At 34.9% G+C, this 18,211-nt stretch overlaps 1 protein-coding gene across 1 annotated transcript in view; it reads left to right on the top strand.

The window, feature by feature from the left end:
- LOC138694784 (uncharacterized) overlaps nt 1–17,674 on the top strand; it is an 85,129-nt gene extending 67,455 nt beyond the window's left edge. Inside the window, exons 2-4 of the mRNA XM_069818846.1 lie at nt 8,284–8,632; nt 11,606–11,712; nt 15,489–17,674. Coding sequence (XP_069674947.1) covers nt 8,284–8,632; nt 11,606–11,712; nt 15,489–15,652 — 620 coding nt within the window. The 3' untranslated portion in view covers nt 15,653–17,674. The remainder of the gene's footprint in view (nt 1–8,283; nt 8,633–11,605; nt 11,713–15,488) is intronic.
- Nucleotides 17,675–18,211: the final 537 nt, after the last annotated feature.

Here is an 18,211-nt window from a genome sequence, read left to right as displayed (position 1 = left end):
CTAAATAATCTAAGTTATTGATAAAGCGTCGTAAAATAACCTACTAAAATAAATAAAAAATACATAACTTCATTGATTACACAACATTCAAGAAGACGAAAAGAATATATATCTGTGAGTGTGTTTTTAAGTTCTAATCATTTAAAATTTGATTGAATCAAAGTTGCAAATGCAATTAGACATGTTCGGTTGTTTCCGAGAGTAGGAAAAATAACAATCCAAGTGATCTGAAAAAATATATATACAAAATATATATATACAGAGTGTCTCAGGAGGAATGTAAAATACTTCAGGATAATGTAGTTTGGGTTAACCTACGTCGATTTAACTGGATATACTAGGGCATTCGAAAAGTAATGGCAACATAGTTACTGTTTCACAGTAAATTTATTTAGGTTACTTTTAACATTACATACTTCAAATATGGTCTCCTGCCATGTCAACAATACGTTGCCTAATTCTTTGAAGTCGGCGGACTCCATCTGCAGCAGCATTTCTGAACATCTCTCTCGCTGATCAATCTAAAGCTCTTCGGATGTCAACTCTTGACTGAAAGTGAATGCCTCGCTTACACCCAACTTGCAATAGTTCAGTATGGTAGGACTTCTCTCCCACAGGCTTCTTGTAGTGCCCTAAAGCACTGAGTTGCATGTTTTTCTCTTGCAACTTGGATTTTTATGAAGCATCTTTGTTCGTACCTTTAAGGCAGTATTGTTTACTATAAATCAGAAACAGCCACTGTATTTACAAAATATGGCTACTTCGAGACTTTGAAAATTGTAAATTTATGAAAAATCGCTGCTCTATTACGTAGTACCTACAAGATTTCAATGGTCACCGTAGGAGCACTGATTTACAGCATTGTTGCCATTACTTATCGAATGCCCTAGTACTTATGTCCGAAATATAACGGTTAGGAAGTTATTGATGGGCATACTTTTAAGTGGAGGGAGGCATTATAGATGTAGGCCTATTTCTACGTTTTAGAACATTCTGATATGATACATTATTTGTAAATGCTGCATCTTGTATTGTTCCAATAAGTTTATTTCATAAGTACAAACTCAGTAAGAAAATAAAATAATTACACCAAATTACTAAGGGTGTCCTTCTTATACATTCTATGAATTGTAAATTAATATCAGGTGCCATTACAGGTTCTCTTTCCGGCGTCAATAAATCACTTGGTAGCTTGCTTGGTAAATTTCCAAAGTGATGCCCTTCTACGTCTATGCATTTCTCATTTCTTTGAAGAAAAGATGGATTGTTTATTTTGTACGAGGAGCGAGGTTAAAAAGTAAAAACTATAACCTTACATTTAAAAAAGATTAAATTGACCTCCAAATGCAACATAAATAATGTAGTTTGCTTAAATTCCTTAAACTCGATTAATTTTTATTTCAAACATTTCATTCTAAACATTTCTTTTTTTAGATGTTTCGCATTATCAACTTAAATGGTTCACCCGATGTTTAAAATTGTAGAAACATGGAAGGTTTTGGAGTTACATATCGGCTTCATCATCATAGTCGAGTTACGGAAATTTGCTCTTGGTAACGGATCCAAGAAATAAGTTTCCTCTGTCTGTCTTCCTTAATGATAGACTCGACAGTTCGCTGCGAAATATCTTATTTGTTACTACATCTGTGACATGATGCAAAGCTACAAAGATTTTGCATCACAAATATCGTCACGATTTAACTGAATGGCGAATAGTTTGATACAAACCGTATCTAAATATGGCAGAACATATTATGATTTACTGTTTACTCCCGAGAGCTGTACCTAACTTTGCTCTTGAGTATCCCATTAGGAAAGTCCAGGATAACAGAGAGGGTTTGGAATTGAACAGGTTACATCAGCTTCTTGTCTATGCGGATGACGTGAATATGTTAGGAGAAAATCCACGAACGATTAGGAAAAATACAGGAATTTTACTTGAAGCAAGTAAAGAGATAGGTTTGGAAGTAAATCCCGAAAAGACAAAGTATATGATTATGTCTCGTGACCAGAATATTGTACGAAATGGAAATATAAAAATTGTAAATTTATTCTTTGAAGAGGTGGAAAAATTCAAATACCTGGGAGCAACAGTAACAAATATAAATGATACTCTGGAGGAAATTAAACACAGAATAAATATGGGAAATGCCTGTTATTACTCGATTGAGAAGCTTTTATCATCCAGTCTGCTGTCAAGAAATCTGAAAGTTAGAATTTATGAAACAGTTATATTACCGGTTGCTTTTTTTGGTTATGAAATTTGGACTCTCACTTTGAGAGAGGAACATAGGTTAAGGGTGTTTGAGAATAAGGTGCTTAGGAAAATATTTGGGGCTAAGAGGGATGAAGTTACAGGAGAATGGAGAAAGTTACACAACATAGAACTGCACGCATTGTATTCTTCACCTGACATAATTAGGAACATTAAATCCAGATGTCTGAGATGGGCAGGGCATATAGCACGTATGGGCGAATCCAGAAATGCATATAGAGTTTTAGTTGGGAGACCGGAGGGAAAAAGACCTTTGGGGAGGCCGAGACGTAGATGGGAAGATGTTATTAAAATGGATTTGAGGGAGGTGGGATATGATGATAGAGACTGGCTTAATCTTGCACAGGATATGGACCAATGGCGGGCTTATGTGAGGGCGGCAATGAACCTCCGGGTTCCTTAAAAGCCAGTAAGTAAGCTGTACCTAATGTTTTTCAATACAATTTGTGAATTTATTAATTTATGCAGTTTTTACTATTTCTTTAGTGCGCAACGAAGTGAGTAGTAAACCAGTTTATAATTTCGTCAGATTTCCATCACTTTTACATTACGTACAGAAACGGAAATAAAATTTGGAGCTCCCTTATTGTACAGGGACATCATTTTATTTTTACTTCAATTTTTATTGTATCTGAGTTTTTGAATGTACTTCACTCACACCCCTTCTACTAATGAACTTCAACCATTCTCCACACAGATCCAAGACCGCATATACAGTCATAGTAGCCTTATGGTCACAGTAAACAATACGTTCCAAAAATATGTTCACGTTTTCCAGTGACGAAAAAACTTCAATATTAAATCATTTTCACACAGGTACTGTCGTCCATTTGCCTACTTCGCATCCCGGTTTCCCTCACCAGCTTCTATTCCCCCTCTCTAAAGGCTAGTGGCTAGGCTGTCTTAGCTCTTTTCTGAAAACATTAATTTCTGTTAGGAATTGGACGTCTACGTAATATTATACAACTGTTTAAAATAACTTAAATAAAAGGCTTAGTGGCTTAGTGGATAAAGCGTCAGCACGTAGAGCTGAAAACCCGAGTTCAAATCCCGGCGCCGGACAGAATTTTTCTCTGTTCCATTACTCTTTCATCGTATGATGACGCAGAATATCTGCATGGAAATATCATATGTACTTCGGTACATTAAAATAATATATATGATATGCGTAAATCACTTTGTGATTTAAGACGGCGCTTATTCCGTCGGATCCCAGCCAACTAGTCACTCATTACGAGTGCACCTCAGCACATGTGTGGACTTCGGTCCTAGGTTCATAGATATCTATGACGTAGTGCAGAGGGCGGCCACTAGAGGGAATCCAAGAGTTGGAACTTAAAACTGAGACGATTCTGTCCGACGCCGGGGTAGAATCCGGTGTGGCTTAGTGGAGCCACGTAGCACGTAGAGCTGAAAATCCGGGTTCAAATCTCGGCGCCGAAGAGAATTTTTCTCCGTTCCATTACTCTTTCATCTTTAAATAAAAGGGCATCATTAAGTAATTAACTGTCACGTGATTTCCCCCCTTCTACGACCCTGCGACAAAACCACTTGGACGGACAGTAGATAGCATGTCTGAGTAATTTTATATTTTCGGATCGGACAGAAGTGAATATTGAATTTACAGTACGTAAGGTACTCTTTTATAGAGTAGGTACAGAATTATTTCAACATGAGTTACTTGTTACGAAGGACGAAATTGGTAATTAGGATTAGGTACAATAGTCTATAGTGCGATAATATGCACATTAGAACTGAAGCCTGTATCGAAATGAACGGCCACCATTTTCAAAAATGTGTTTAAATATCCATATTATGATTATTTTTCAATTTAACTTCATTCTCTATATTGTACGCTAATGTGCTGTAGACAGTATAATATACACTGCATAATGAATACGTCCACATGGATAGCTCAGTTCATGAGTAGGCTAAAAACACTCATTGTTAATACAGTACTGTATTTTGATTAAACAAAAACCTAATGAAAATTATCAAACTCAAAAGCGCGATATTTCCTAGTTTACGTAAATGGATGAACTACTTTTTTCCCTCCTATACGTAGTAAAGTGATTTGTTTGTATATTACGCCAGTATCATCGAACTCCAGTTGTGGAAGGGGTAGGAAACGGCGTTGATCCAGAGGTATAGCCAGGTTAATATTAAAAATGTTAGTAAAAATAAAATGATGTCCCTGTATAAGTTTCGTTTACAACACACTGGACATGTGCAATAAAGAAGAGCCCTTATGTATATGCTACTTGTGGACAGTCATGCAAAATTCTTGCCTACATATAGGTGAACTTTCATAAAGACATGCTCCAAATTTTAATTCCTTTATCTGTACAATTTAGATTCTTCCTGACGCCATGTTGCTCCAATTATTTTCCCCGCATCCATGTATTCTACGTCAAATGTTAACACTCAATTTTATAGCCTACATAGCGTGAGTGGAAATTTCTTCTCATAAAATTTTGCAAGTTATTAACGAGCCAGTGTCACTTTTGTTTCTATATGGGGTCGTAGAAGCATTGGTTTTCTGAAAACTCTAATACTGAAGCTAACATTCCGAATTAATTTTCTACTACTCTTCTTGCTTACTGAAACGGTAATTGCTTATTTTTTCTTTACATCGTTTTTCACGACAAACAAGAAATAGTTTCAGAATTGAATTTTCGGGTATTCCATCGTCTCCTGGAACTTGACATTTTGAACGTTCAGCAACGACATACAGATTCCAACATCAGTAAAGCTCAGCGTTTGGTGACCGAGTGAAGAAAATAGGTTTAGCTGTGTTATGGGGTATAATTGATAGCTCACGTTCACGGCACGTTCGGTTCAGTCAGCGCAGAAGATAACAGAAAAAGTGTACCGATGGTAACATGGTTAGGTGTCGATAGTCTGATTGAAACTTTTCTACCAATCTCTAAATGAAATTGAAACATACAACCGCGTCATAAACACTCGATTCACGCCATCTCACCTAACTCGATTACCATTTGATGAAGGATGGATAGAACAGAGAAAAATTCTCTCCGGCACCGGGATTCGAACCCGAGTTTTCAGCTCTACATGCTGACGCTTTATCCACTAAGCCACACCGGATTCCAGTTCCGATGCCGGTCGAATCCCCTAGTTTCAAGTTCTACCTCTCGGTTTTCCCTTTGGTGGCCTACCCTCATGTACTGTGTTACAGAATATGTGACAGTGGCACAATGCCCAACGCACTATGTACAGAGGTGCACTCATTACGAGTAAGTGTCCGGGATCTGAGCGCCGTCTTGAATCACTAAGTAATTACTTACGCATGTCATATTTTTATGATGTACCGAAGTACATATGATATTTCCGTGGAGGATTTCTGCATTATCATATGATAAAGGATGGATAGAACAGAGAAAAATTCTCTCCGGCACCGGGACCCGAACCGGGCTTTCAGCTCTACGTGCTGACGCTTTATCCACTAAGCCATTGTAAATTGTAAATTATTGTTTCATACGTACTTCTACGGAACAGGCTTCTGGTAACGGAGGATGTCTAGGATCACCTAGCTTGGCGATTGCGAAGGGCAAAGTGGCGAACTTGGTACTTTCTCTAAACTTCATATAATGAGAAAGTAAATTCGGAAGTGAAAGCTGCACTTGAAAAGCAATTGACCGCTTAGGAAAGGTGTGCGTTAAGTATATACCTGTTGGTCGATGTCACAGAATGTTGGTCGTACTACACTGACCGTGACCTTGGGGCGAGGTTCACTGGTAACGCTTCAAGAGCTGCGTCGTATCAAGTGGGAGTGACGGACCGCCGAGAGCTGCTTGCCAGCTGCTTGTGACAAGTGGGTCACACATGTGACGTTGGGGAAGGTCACTACTCGTGTTTACATACGTATGTAGTCATCTATATATTATCTCCCACTAAACATTCTACAAGACGGTGTGAATGGTTTTACCTCATGGGGTCATTGCAAGCATTTATAACGCGGTCTTTCTTCCAAATCTCAGCAACAATTTTACTTTGCCGGTACGAATGACTTGGATTGTCTATTGGTGCATTCCATTAACAGCAGAATAAACATGAAGGGGGTAGGTACAGCTTAACACTTTCAAAAAATCGATTTCTCAAAAAGTTTTTAAATATGAGCCAAGTATTCAAATTTATTTTGGTGAAACAGTTATTTCAATATCTGCAGTAATTTTAATGTTATGAGTTTTAATGCAAGACATTGCACATTGTAGAGTTCGGGAGGCGAGACATGGCATCTGAAATGCGCAAGAAGGGAAAGACTAGGAGATCAGAAAAATAATTTGGCGAATGACGGTCGTTAATATTACACAAATCTACAAACACGGAAGTTCAGCTCATGCTAAAACTTATCTTCCTACTCCATACCCACTGATGATATAGACACGACGCACGATAGCGTCACAGGACAGGTCTTGCCTCGTCTACTATACCACATTTCATTTTACATATATCTTAAACGCTCTTTTCTCGCTAACTACATTCGGAAAATCCATACCTATGATATAATTCTTAAACTACATAACAACATTTTATTACATTTTTTGTATGTAACGTGTGGTGGGAAGACGAGCTGTACGACAAACACGAGGGATGCACAAGATTTTAGTTACAACATTTATGGCGGGGCATTAATTGAAATTACATTTTCCAAAAACACACAAAACAAAAGAACACTAATTGCATAACGTTATCACAGACACATTTTAACAAACTAGCAATTGTAACGTTGAAATAATTCAATAAATCAAATTTGCTACTTATATGATGATGCTTTCAAGGAGCATTTTTACGGTCATGAATTTAATTCTCTGTATGACTAACATAATATCATCGTCTTCTGTGGCCGAATTAACAAAACTGCAGTATATTGGTCAGAAGTAGCAACACTATTTCCAAAACATAATTATCCCTTCTCAAAGTTCAATTTATTCAGACACAATACCTGACCACTTCAGACCAATATAATGTAGTTTTGTTAATTCGGTCACAGAAGAAGGTGATATTATGTTAGTCATACAGAGAATGAAATTCACGACAGTAAAAAAATGCTGCTTGAAAGCAACATCATATAGCCTAAGTAGCAAATTTGATTTGTTATATTGAATTATTTCAACGTTACAATTTTATTGCTAGTTTGTTAAATGTGTATATGATAAAGTTATGCAATTTGTGTTCTTTTGTTTTGTGCGTTTTTAGGAAATATAATTTCAATTAATGCTCCGCTATAAATGTTGTAACTAAAACCTTGTGCATCCCTCATGTTTATCGTACGGCTCGTCCTCCCCCCACACGTTACCTGCACTTTGTTTACGTTTTCACTGTGCCTAAACGAGACGCTCTACTGTATCCCTCTGTTAGAAATGTGACCATTTTGTATATGGAACGTAAACAGCGACGATGCGATCTTTTGTTGTTACCACAGTCTAGTATATACAGCCACGAAGCTCAATATGTAGTAAATATGCATCCATAGATAGTTGCTAACCACTAGGATCGCTAATATCGCCTCATTACAGACAATGCGAAATAGTACCAGCATAGTCAATTGTTTCTAGCACCCTCACAACTCAAGCTTCGTGACTGTATATACTAGACTGTGTTGTTACTCTGTGCGAGAGAGAGACATAGTCCATGACTAGAATAAGCGAGCGATTGTACTGCACGGTGACTTAACAACGGCACACTGTTTCTTAGTACAGACCCAGAAACAAAATTTGGTCTACCTGAATTTTCCAAGTTCCAGTTATAACATACTGCGCATGCTCAGTAAATGGTCCAAATTTTGTTTCTGTGTCTGTACAAGCGACTGCCGCTCCACAAACAGAATGGCCGAATAGTATTTATTTATTTTATTTATTTATTTATTTACTTATTTATTTACTTATTTATTTATTTATTTATTTGTTTGTTTTACTTATTCATTCATTCATTCATTCGTTCATTTATCCATTTATTTATTTAGTTATTTATTTCTTATTTATTTGCAGTTCTAGCCGGCTTCAGCAGCAATTCTCTGTCTTACAACGACACGAACCCGAGCAGTAACCTGGTAGACTCGATAGATCTGTCGCTCGACGATCCTGCCACTTTCTTTCTGGGATACAGCAATGACCCCTGGGGTACTTCGTCCAAGATGCTGGAATCACAGAGCAAGTTTCTAGAGCCCCCTCCTGAGGAACCAGACTCAGGACAGACTACCAAGCGCAGCAAGAGAGGTGTACTGCACTTGTACAACATGGTATTGTGTGCCACAGGTTGCGATCCCCTGGCCTTTAAAGGTTATGGTTGCTACTGCGGCTTCCTGGGCTCAGGTTATACTGTTGATGGTATTGACAGGTAAGAGCTTGTACACTTATTAGATTATAAACTTATTGTTGTTTTTAATTATGATAATTACCATCCTCCTAGTCGAAATTTCAACTAAACGTATTGTAAGTGCATACATTTTTTAGAACTTCCTCAGATTGGCATTAAAGACATATTTGGTCTCAAAAGAAATGGGGTCGATAAGATGCAGAATATCTATTTTGACATGACGGATCTCCAGTTACTAAGGTTAAAGGCCCATTCACAATGAAAATTAAACGTAACGTAAGGGTTACCTTAAGAATGTAAACGTAAAGGTAAAATCACATCATTCATGATGGGGACAAACATAACCGCAAAGAAACTTGGTAACCATGGAAAAATAACAACGACGCCATTTCCTCATATTCTGTCGTATACTTCAGCGCTCCACGATTGTGTATTGTTTGCAAATCACGTAAACATAAGCATGAAAGTGTGGAGTTTGCAAACTTTCATGTCTAACGGCAATGTTAATGTCAGTGTTTATGTGAATCTTTGTGAATGATCCCATTTGGTAACCTGGGCGCAAACTTATGTGTTTATGTTACAGTTATGCTTAATTTTCATTGTGAATGGGCCTTAACTGTTTATAATGTTATTATTTAATTTGGACAATATAGGAATATTGGCAGATTTCCCTACTTATATTCCTATCTCTTTGATGAGTTGCATCTGAAATAACGTCTAATCCTCTATAATCGCGCAGCGTTAACTGGAAGCATAGTATGTATGCATTAGGATAAAGAGTGCTTATATAATGGGTGGCGCAAAAGTCACTTTAAAATGTCAACTATAAGTTACTTGATTTTGTATTTTAAGCTGGTATCACCAAGGATGTATTGGATGATTGTCATGATTGGATGTAGGCCTATTGTCTCAACAATAGCTGATTTTTTATTTGTTTCATTGTTTCGTAAGTAATTTGAAGTTAGTTTTGTATAAAAGTAAATTTTTGTACTGTCAAGTGAATTTTGCGCCACCCTGTATAAAAATATTATTATATCGTTATTTCGATTTAGTTTTTGTGAGCTGCATTGTCACTCATTTTGTAGGAAGTAAATACCTAAGTTGTAAAACACAGAAAGAAATTTAAATTTACACAAAACAATTATATTGTTTTTCCACATATTTAATGCAAAAATGATGCTTATAAGTTTCATAAATAAGTTTCTTCTATTGTCTGTACATATCCGTACTCTTTCGGATCAATGTCGCACAACTGTACACGGTAATGACTTCAATGGAAATTGTAAGTCTTAAAAAATACTCTTCACAAAAACAAGAGTTACCAACATAAATCATAAGTAAATTTATTATTGTAAGATACAGTTTGGATACGTACAGTGCACTGTGAATGACTATAAGATCACCATTAAACTTTCAGGTACAGAAAAAAACTCATCTTGTCAATTATGGCCATGTTTAGGATACATTGCTGGGGGTTATACCTAAGTAGATAGGCATCATGTATGTATTTTTCGAGACCATAATATTTCTTCAACATACATTATGAATTGAGGAGCTTGGTATCAAATTTGGACGATCCACTTTTGCTTTTTTTTTTTTTTCTTCTTCTTCTTACTGGAGAGGTGAAAAACTAGATCCTTGGAAACCAATGTCACCATTATACGTACATTTTTTTAAGCATTCTCATGGGTCATAGAAACATTTTTTCAGTCTCAAAATGTAATTAAAATCAATATCCAGGTCACAATTTAAGTTTAAAAAGTGGAATTGTCCATCTCTGAAATTAAGTCATGGAGTTGTCTGTTTCTGAAATCAAATAAAGCCATATTTAAAGTGAAGTTGTCTGTTTTTGAAGCCAAACGAAGCCATATTTAAAGTGAAATTGTCTACTTTTGAATCTAAGTCTCTTCTAACTCGGTTTCAAAGCAAATTTACGTAAAACAGTACTTATCCATCCATAAACCGACTATATAAATAATTAGCCATGTTGGATTCGCAAAGCTTGATGGGAAAAGGTGGTACGAATGTGGGCTTCTTATTGGCTACTGAAGGAATTGTCCTAATTTGAAAACAAGCCACAATGGAGTTGCCTACATTTTGATTCTAAAGCGCACAGTTAAGTGCTATTTTCGCTATGTTCTATCCGTTTTTGAACCTAAACAGTTCCAGAATCGCATTCAGCATACAAAATTCTATGAGAAACGATCGATATCTCGAAATCCCAAAAAATGGAGTTGTCTAACTTTGATACTATGTTCCTCAATTGACTTCAACAACGTGTATACATACCGGTTCTATTCTATTAGTCCCCCTTTAGGGGAGGGGCATGGCCAGAGGACTGCCCTCGCACGTAGGCCACTTGGGTGGGCCCATTGTACAATCCTGTACGGTCAGCGCGTCTGGCCGCGAAACGAGGTGGCCCGGGTTCGAATCCCGGTCGGGGCAAGTTACCTGGTTGAGGTTTTTTCCGGGGTTTTCCCTCAACCCAATATGAGCAAATGCTTTCGGTGCTGGACCCCGGATTCATTTCACCGGCATTATCACCTTCATTTCATTCAGACGCTAAATAACCTAGATGTTGATACAGCGTCGTAAAATAACCCAATAAAAAACAATCTTGTACGAAATGGTGTGCATGCTCTAAGGTTCCCGGGGACCGCCACCGAACTCATGAGCCCTAGGAAATAACCCATAGCACTACCGCCTACATACCTGTACATTTAATATGTCAAATTTGATAGGTTCCAAAAATTTGACATGGAAACAATTCCTGTTCTTTTGCAATACTAGGCTATTAACAGGATTTAAGATTTTTGTCTGAGGAATAACATAATAATTATGTAATTTTTTCAATAGCTGCATGTTTTGTGTGAATTTCGGGTGAGTACTACTGTATAATGTTATAAATTAACAAATCTGTTTAAAACAGTGCTGCAGCTTAGCATTTCGTCTCTAGTTACTGGTATACTTGTGTGTTTCTTTTTCTGCCATCAGGTGCTGCAAAATGCATGACTGGTGTTACAATACTGCTCACTGCCCTATGTACCTGGAGTATTTTGTTCCCTACCTCTGGAAATGCTACCGACGACGTCCACTCTGCGGTGAGCCCTGCCAGCTGTCTAGTTCACATTCATTCATGTTTTAATGTTTAGACTACACTTTAGAGGATATGATCATCACACGGCTTGTTAAACAAGATCACTGATACATGAAACTATTTTATAATCTCAAAGAGAGATGCAATACAACTTCAATAATCACATTTTTCTTTATTTATGTTACCCGGGAATAAAAATAAATATGTTGAAATTGATTTCAAGTTATTAATAAAAATTGTTTTTTTAATTTGATTCTAAAGGTAATTTTCCAGTGTCCCATGAGAAAAAAGTTATGGTAAAGGTTGATAATATTATGATACTAATAATATTATGATAGCTCTTTTTGAGAATGTTTTTACAATTTTACTGAGCGAGAGGAAGATCGGCTTTTTGCGTCAACGTATTAAGGGAATGAATAATTTCAAGGGAAAAATTGTTCCGGGGCCGGGTATCGATCCCGGGACCTCTGGTTGAACGTACCAGCGCTCTTACCAACTGAGCTACCCGGAAACTCCACCCGACACCGTCTCAAAGCGAAAAGTTGAGACGGTGTCGGGTGGAGTTCCCGGGTAGCTCAGTTGGTAAGAGCGCTGGTATGTTCAACCAGAGGTCCCGGGATCGATACCCGGCCCCGGAACAATTTTTCCCTTGAAATTATTCAAATCTGCTTTACAGAAAGCATTACCTGAAGACTAGATTTGCGTATTAAGGGAATGTTTGTAGACAAAACCGGTCCTTCTCTCGCTCTGTAAAATTGTAAAAAAATTCGCAAACAGTACTATCATAATATTATTAGTATCACAATATTACCAACATTTACCCTATTTCAAATATTCCATCCATTGACCACAGGACCATTAGTGACGTAATATATCCATAGAAATTCAATACATTTAATAATTAATAAACATAATGAAAATGAATAAACTCGGGCCGTTATGAATGTACTTATGTATTTTAAAAGATCTAAATTTAGGGTTCCAACTCTCCCATATAAACTGGGATCTCTCTGTTCTCTCTTATTTTATTGCTACCCCCAATCTTCTATTTTTCTGATATTCTCCTGCATTCTTTGTAGACTATCATGCAGAAGAGTGTTTCCAAACCTGAGGATGTGAGTATAGACAACGCAGAAGAAAAAAAAATACATGTGACTAATTACTTACTTATGGCTTTTAAGGAACCCGAAGGTTCATTGCCGCCTTCACATAAGCCCGCCATCGGTCCCTATCCTGAGCAAGATTAATCCAGTCTCTATCATCATATCCCACCTCCCTCAAATCCATTTTAATAGGATATTATCCTCCCATCTACGTCTCGGCCTCCCCAAAGATCTTTCTTCCTTCAGCCTCCAAACTAATACTTTATATGCATTTAGGGATTCGCCGATATGTGATACATGCCCTGCCCATCTCAAACGTCTGAATTTAATGTTTCTAATTATGTCAGGTGAAGAATATTCTATGTTCTGGTCACGAGACATAATTATATACATAGGAATTTTAGGTGCTAAAAGTTAAGAATGACACTGAGTGTAGATGAATAGATGTGGTGCCCGTGAGGAGGGTTTTAAGCCTAGTTCACAGGAATCCGATATGTAATAATAGACAACATAGTCACAAGGACTGGGCAATGAATCTTGTAAACCGTGCGTTAATTTGTAAGTGGTAATTAAGAGGATTACAGACCTTTAACGGTACCAAAAGGAAAATACTGAAAGTCAAGAATGATGTGTCAAAGAAGTGGGGACATGGCTTTTATTTTGTAAACTACATACCGAGAAACAATATTAACTTTTAGCACCTAAAATTCCGGGCTCTAAATCATACATGTGACTAATAAACAGAGAAATGAATATACAGGCCTACATTTTGATACTTGCGAGTGAGAATTTAATTACAGTAAAACATTGATATTTCAGCCGCACATACTTTCAAATTATATAGGCTTACATTTTGTTAAAATAAGTTACTGTACTGCTATTCCTGTGCATTTGAATTATTTTTTATTTTTTTTTTATTTTTCTGGTAGATTAATGTGAGTAGAAATCAATAATTCCATTACAATAAAACATTATTGTTTCAGCCGCACATCTTTTCAAATACTGTACTATTTGTTAAAATTATGTAAGAAGTATTGTAACATTCATACTATTACAAAAAAAATAGCACAAATAATACCAAAAAAAAAGGCTAACAGATTTTTAATAAGAGACAAACAATTGAATTAATATTTCAAAGCAAAATAAATAAATGAATTTTATGCAATAAATGAATTTTTGCTTATACATAGCAGAAAAATTCAGATATCGCATTCTTGATTTTTTTCCGAGTTAAATTAGCCTGCCATCAACAGATTTGCACAAATAGGCCTATCTCATTTTTTTAAATTGTCGGTTGGTCTATTATTGCGTAGATAACTCCATCCAATTAATGTACTTGAAGGGGGGCATGAGATATGCAGGCCTTAAAAAGGAGAACGCCAGCTACAAAAATTTGGGATCAGTAGTGTAGAATAATAGGTTCAATTACAATCTTATTAACTTAATATAGGTCTACTTCTTGTATTAGTTGGTATTTAAAACACTATTTTAATTTATAATTTTAATGATATTAGGAACTTATTTTATATGAATATTTACTAGAAGTAATATTTACAGCCCGTACTTTACGAGAAAGTCTGACATTTAACATATGCGCTGAGAACAGCGTTTCTAATACTAATAATAATAATAATAATAATAATAATAATAATAATAATAATAATAATAATAATAACAACAATAATAACAATTTTATTTGAAAGATAATAATACTACACTTTTGGTTGGCACTCCCGATGAAGCAAAAGCTTCTGACCGGGAGTGGAGTTTACATTTATTTATTTTTCTTTCTTTCTTTCTTTCTTTCTTTGTTTATAGTTTTCTGCCAAATGCAGATCTTTCACTGCAAACCCAGCATTCTCCAATCTTCCCTCTTTTCTTCTTTCCTATTAGCCTCCGCATACGATCCATATATCTTAATGTCTGTCATCTGATATTTTCTGCCCCGAACTTTTCTCCCGTTAATCATTCCTTCTAGTGCATCCTTCAGTAGACAGTTTCTTCTTCGTCAATGACTTAGTTTTTTCTTTTTTATTCTTGATCAGTTTGAGCATTATTCTTTCTTCACCCACTCTTTCCAACACAGCTTCATTTCTTACTCTGTCTGTCCATTTCACATGCTCCATTCTTCTCCACATCCATATTTCCATTGCTTCTAGTCATTTCTCTTCACTCTGTCGTAATGTCCATGTTTCTGCCCTATGTAATGCTATATATTTCCCTAATCTCTTCCTTACATAGTTTTTTTTCCCAAAGTTCCGCAGAAAATGCGCTTTTTTCTATTAAAAGTTTCCTTTGTCATTGCTATCTTTCTTTTAACTTCTTGGAAGCAGGTCTTACAGATTATCTAAATTCATGAAAACTAATAAACTTTCGACGTAGGTCTATATTAAATTTATCAATTCAATTGTCAATATATATATTTTAATCTCATTTTCTTCCTAGTAATTATGGTTTATTAATGTATAGATTAACCTTTCGTCAGTGTAAAAAGAAAGAGTATCAATAACACTGCCCCTGAACACGAGCTCGCACAGACGGGTGTGTTATGTTTATTTTCTGTGACTATTGATTTTGTAAAGTAGCAATAAACTACAACAAAATAAAATATACAATTGATTTGTTACCTGAGAGTTACGTGGTCAAAACCTAATATTATAATTATTTTTGTTCACAGCTCTAGAACAAGATACGTGGAGTGACTGGGGTATATGTGCACAGAGATTATGTGAATGTGATCGTCAGTTGGCGGAATGCCTTCGCAGATATCCATGTCCCAGAACCAAAGCAGTGTGCACATCGTCACCATGGAGACTGCTTCAGAACGTGTTTATGCTATGAGTGATATCAATTTGTGATAATGCCATTACCATGACTACATTATGCCATTTCTTTTGTTTTTCTTTCCTACGAATATAATATTTTAACGCAACAAAATATGTGAACGAAGACGTAGTGTAGTCTATTATGAACAAACAATCTGTAGTTTGTAGAATTGCTTCAAAATATCAGAATGATTACAGATTCAAACAACGCTTCTATTCTTCTAATCTATGGTGTTCGATCGATCAAATGTAATGGCTTTTATAAAAGCCAGATCTTCTATTTCATAGTGAAAACTATGGCCGAGAATTTTCTCATGGCGTAGTGCCAATAAAGATGACGGACAGCAGATATAATGATAGCAGAGCGAAATATAAAATATATTGTTATATTATGTTTTATCAATATTGTAATTGAAAATATGGCTTCATTGTTACAGTCTAAATAACTAAGAAAGATGACAATATGTAATGTTGGTTATTTAGAAAGTTATGTAAGAGTTTATAAAGTTTCGTATAGAGAAATTCTCTCTAAGCAGACTAAAAATTGCATTATAAAGTATACTTTATATTTGAGGTTAGACGTGAATTGTTCATTTAATTTGAAGAAATTCCAGTGATAAACAGAAATATGGGCATTTAAGTCATTTCTGCCAGGAATCAAATTCTAATCATTTGGTCAACAGCTGTTCATATTATATCATTATCAAAGTTAATATTTTAAGAAGATATACTTTAAAAATACGTACGTAGAACACCACCAATTTGGTGAAGACATTTTAAGTTACCATTCTCGTATGTATGCGCGATTTGCAATATTCGTTGCGAATTTTCTGGATCGGAAATTTATTTCACATGCATACGTGGCTGATAAAATTTTCGAGCAGATAATGAATGTGATACAATTTAATGATTATTTTGTATTATTTTCATCTTTTCTTTAACTATCATTCTCTTTTCTCTTCTATAACTTTATAGTACATTACACTCGAATTTCCGTTTGTGGATTCTTACTATAATGCAAAATTTTCTATTTAAAATCATATTTTATAATGAAAATACACGATTTATAAAATGTTATTCACATTCAATTTGGAGCAAAGCTTGAAGTAATTTTAAAATAATTATCCTTGAAATTAAAAGGAAATAACCAAAAAACGGATATGAAACAATACAAAAAATTTGCAATACTTAAAAGTAAAACCAAAATTATTGATTCACTTATTATTAAACTAACAATGACAGAAAAAAATAAGACACCATTTAGAACCTGGTTGAAAAAACTTACACAGTCTAGGTAAAGACTTGACAAGAACGTGATAAATCTTTGACAGATAAGACTTTAAAGGAAATTATTAAATTACTCTTAAGAAAAATCAGAACGTGTATAGAGTAGTATTCTTACGCTAGCATAAACGTCACTTCATACTACTAAAAATCAAAGTACTGTCAACCGTCTCTACAGGAAACTAAATTGTATTATGATATATAATTTCGCTTAACTTTTTCTGTTATTTAAGATCCAACATATTTCAGTCTGGTTGTATCAAATAAAACTTGTTAAGAATTGCTTCTCTACATATTTACAATTGAAGACTGGATATAAAAAAGGCTGTAAGTGCCAATGCCTTTGAAAATGAGTTTTTCCAAAAAAAAAAAGTCTATGTCCCTGGTTCAATCCTCTAAGAAAAATGATAAGTCCCACTGTAATTTTATTTAGGTCCTAGCTTCTAACATAGATGTGCAAAATGCATGACATTACATTACTATTTGCACAAGAAAGCTCTGTTTTCTACGGTTTGTCTCTTTGGCACTTACATACTTTTATGTACAGTCTTCAATTTCTCTACTTAGTAACAGGAAAAAAAATTACTTTAAATAAATGCTAAAAACATAACTTAATACGTATTGAAATGATACAAAAAATTACAAGGAATACAATAACTTTCTGTGATAATTCAGTACTGTAGCTAACAGAAGTTGCTTTGTATAAAATAATGACTATTATTCTTTTAAACGTAAAAATGCATTATTATTATTATTATTATTATTATTATTATTATTATTATTATTATTATTATATTATTGATATTATTATATTATCAATATTATAATATTATTATCATTACTATTATTAGTCATTATTACTATATTATTATTATTATTATTATTATTATTATCATTATTTTAAATACCAAAAACGATTATGTAATTACTCACAAAGTTTTTCTAATGCCTTTATGACAGAAGTAAGAAGTAGGAAATGATAGTCAACATCTTACCGAAATGAAATACAAAAGCAAGTTATGGTTTCTTAAATATTAAATTATTTTCAGAAAATATAGTAGCACGGTGTTATAAATAAGTAAAATTTAACTAATTAATTGCTAGCAATAGGCCTATCATTACATTATCAGTTTTATAATTTGCACAGAAATATCAATGAACAAGAACACTATTTTACGTTTTAGACTTATTTACAGTATTTTCATTTTGCTATTCAGATATTATAGGCCTACTTCTATGTATTAATATGGACTTCTTCTAATAGGAATTACGTTCAATTTTAAATAAATCT

The sequence above is a fragment of the Periplaneta americana genome, chromosome 2 (assembly GCF_040183065.1).
Source record: "Periplaneta americana isolate PAMFEO1 chromosome 2, P.americana_PAMFEO1_priV1, whole genome shotgun sequence".
NCBI classification, from domain to species: domain Eukaryota; kingdom Metazoa; phylum Arthropoda; class Insecta; order Blattodea; family Blattidae; genus Periplaneta; species Periplaneta americana.
Note: the sequence above shows the minus strand (reverse complement) of the source record. Positions and strands in the feature narration are given on the sequence as shown.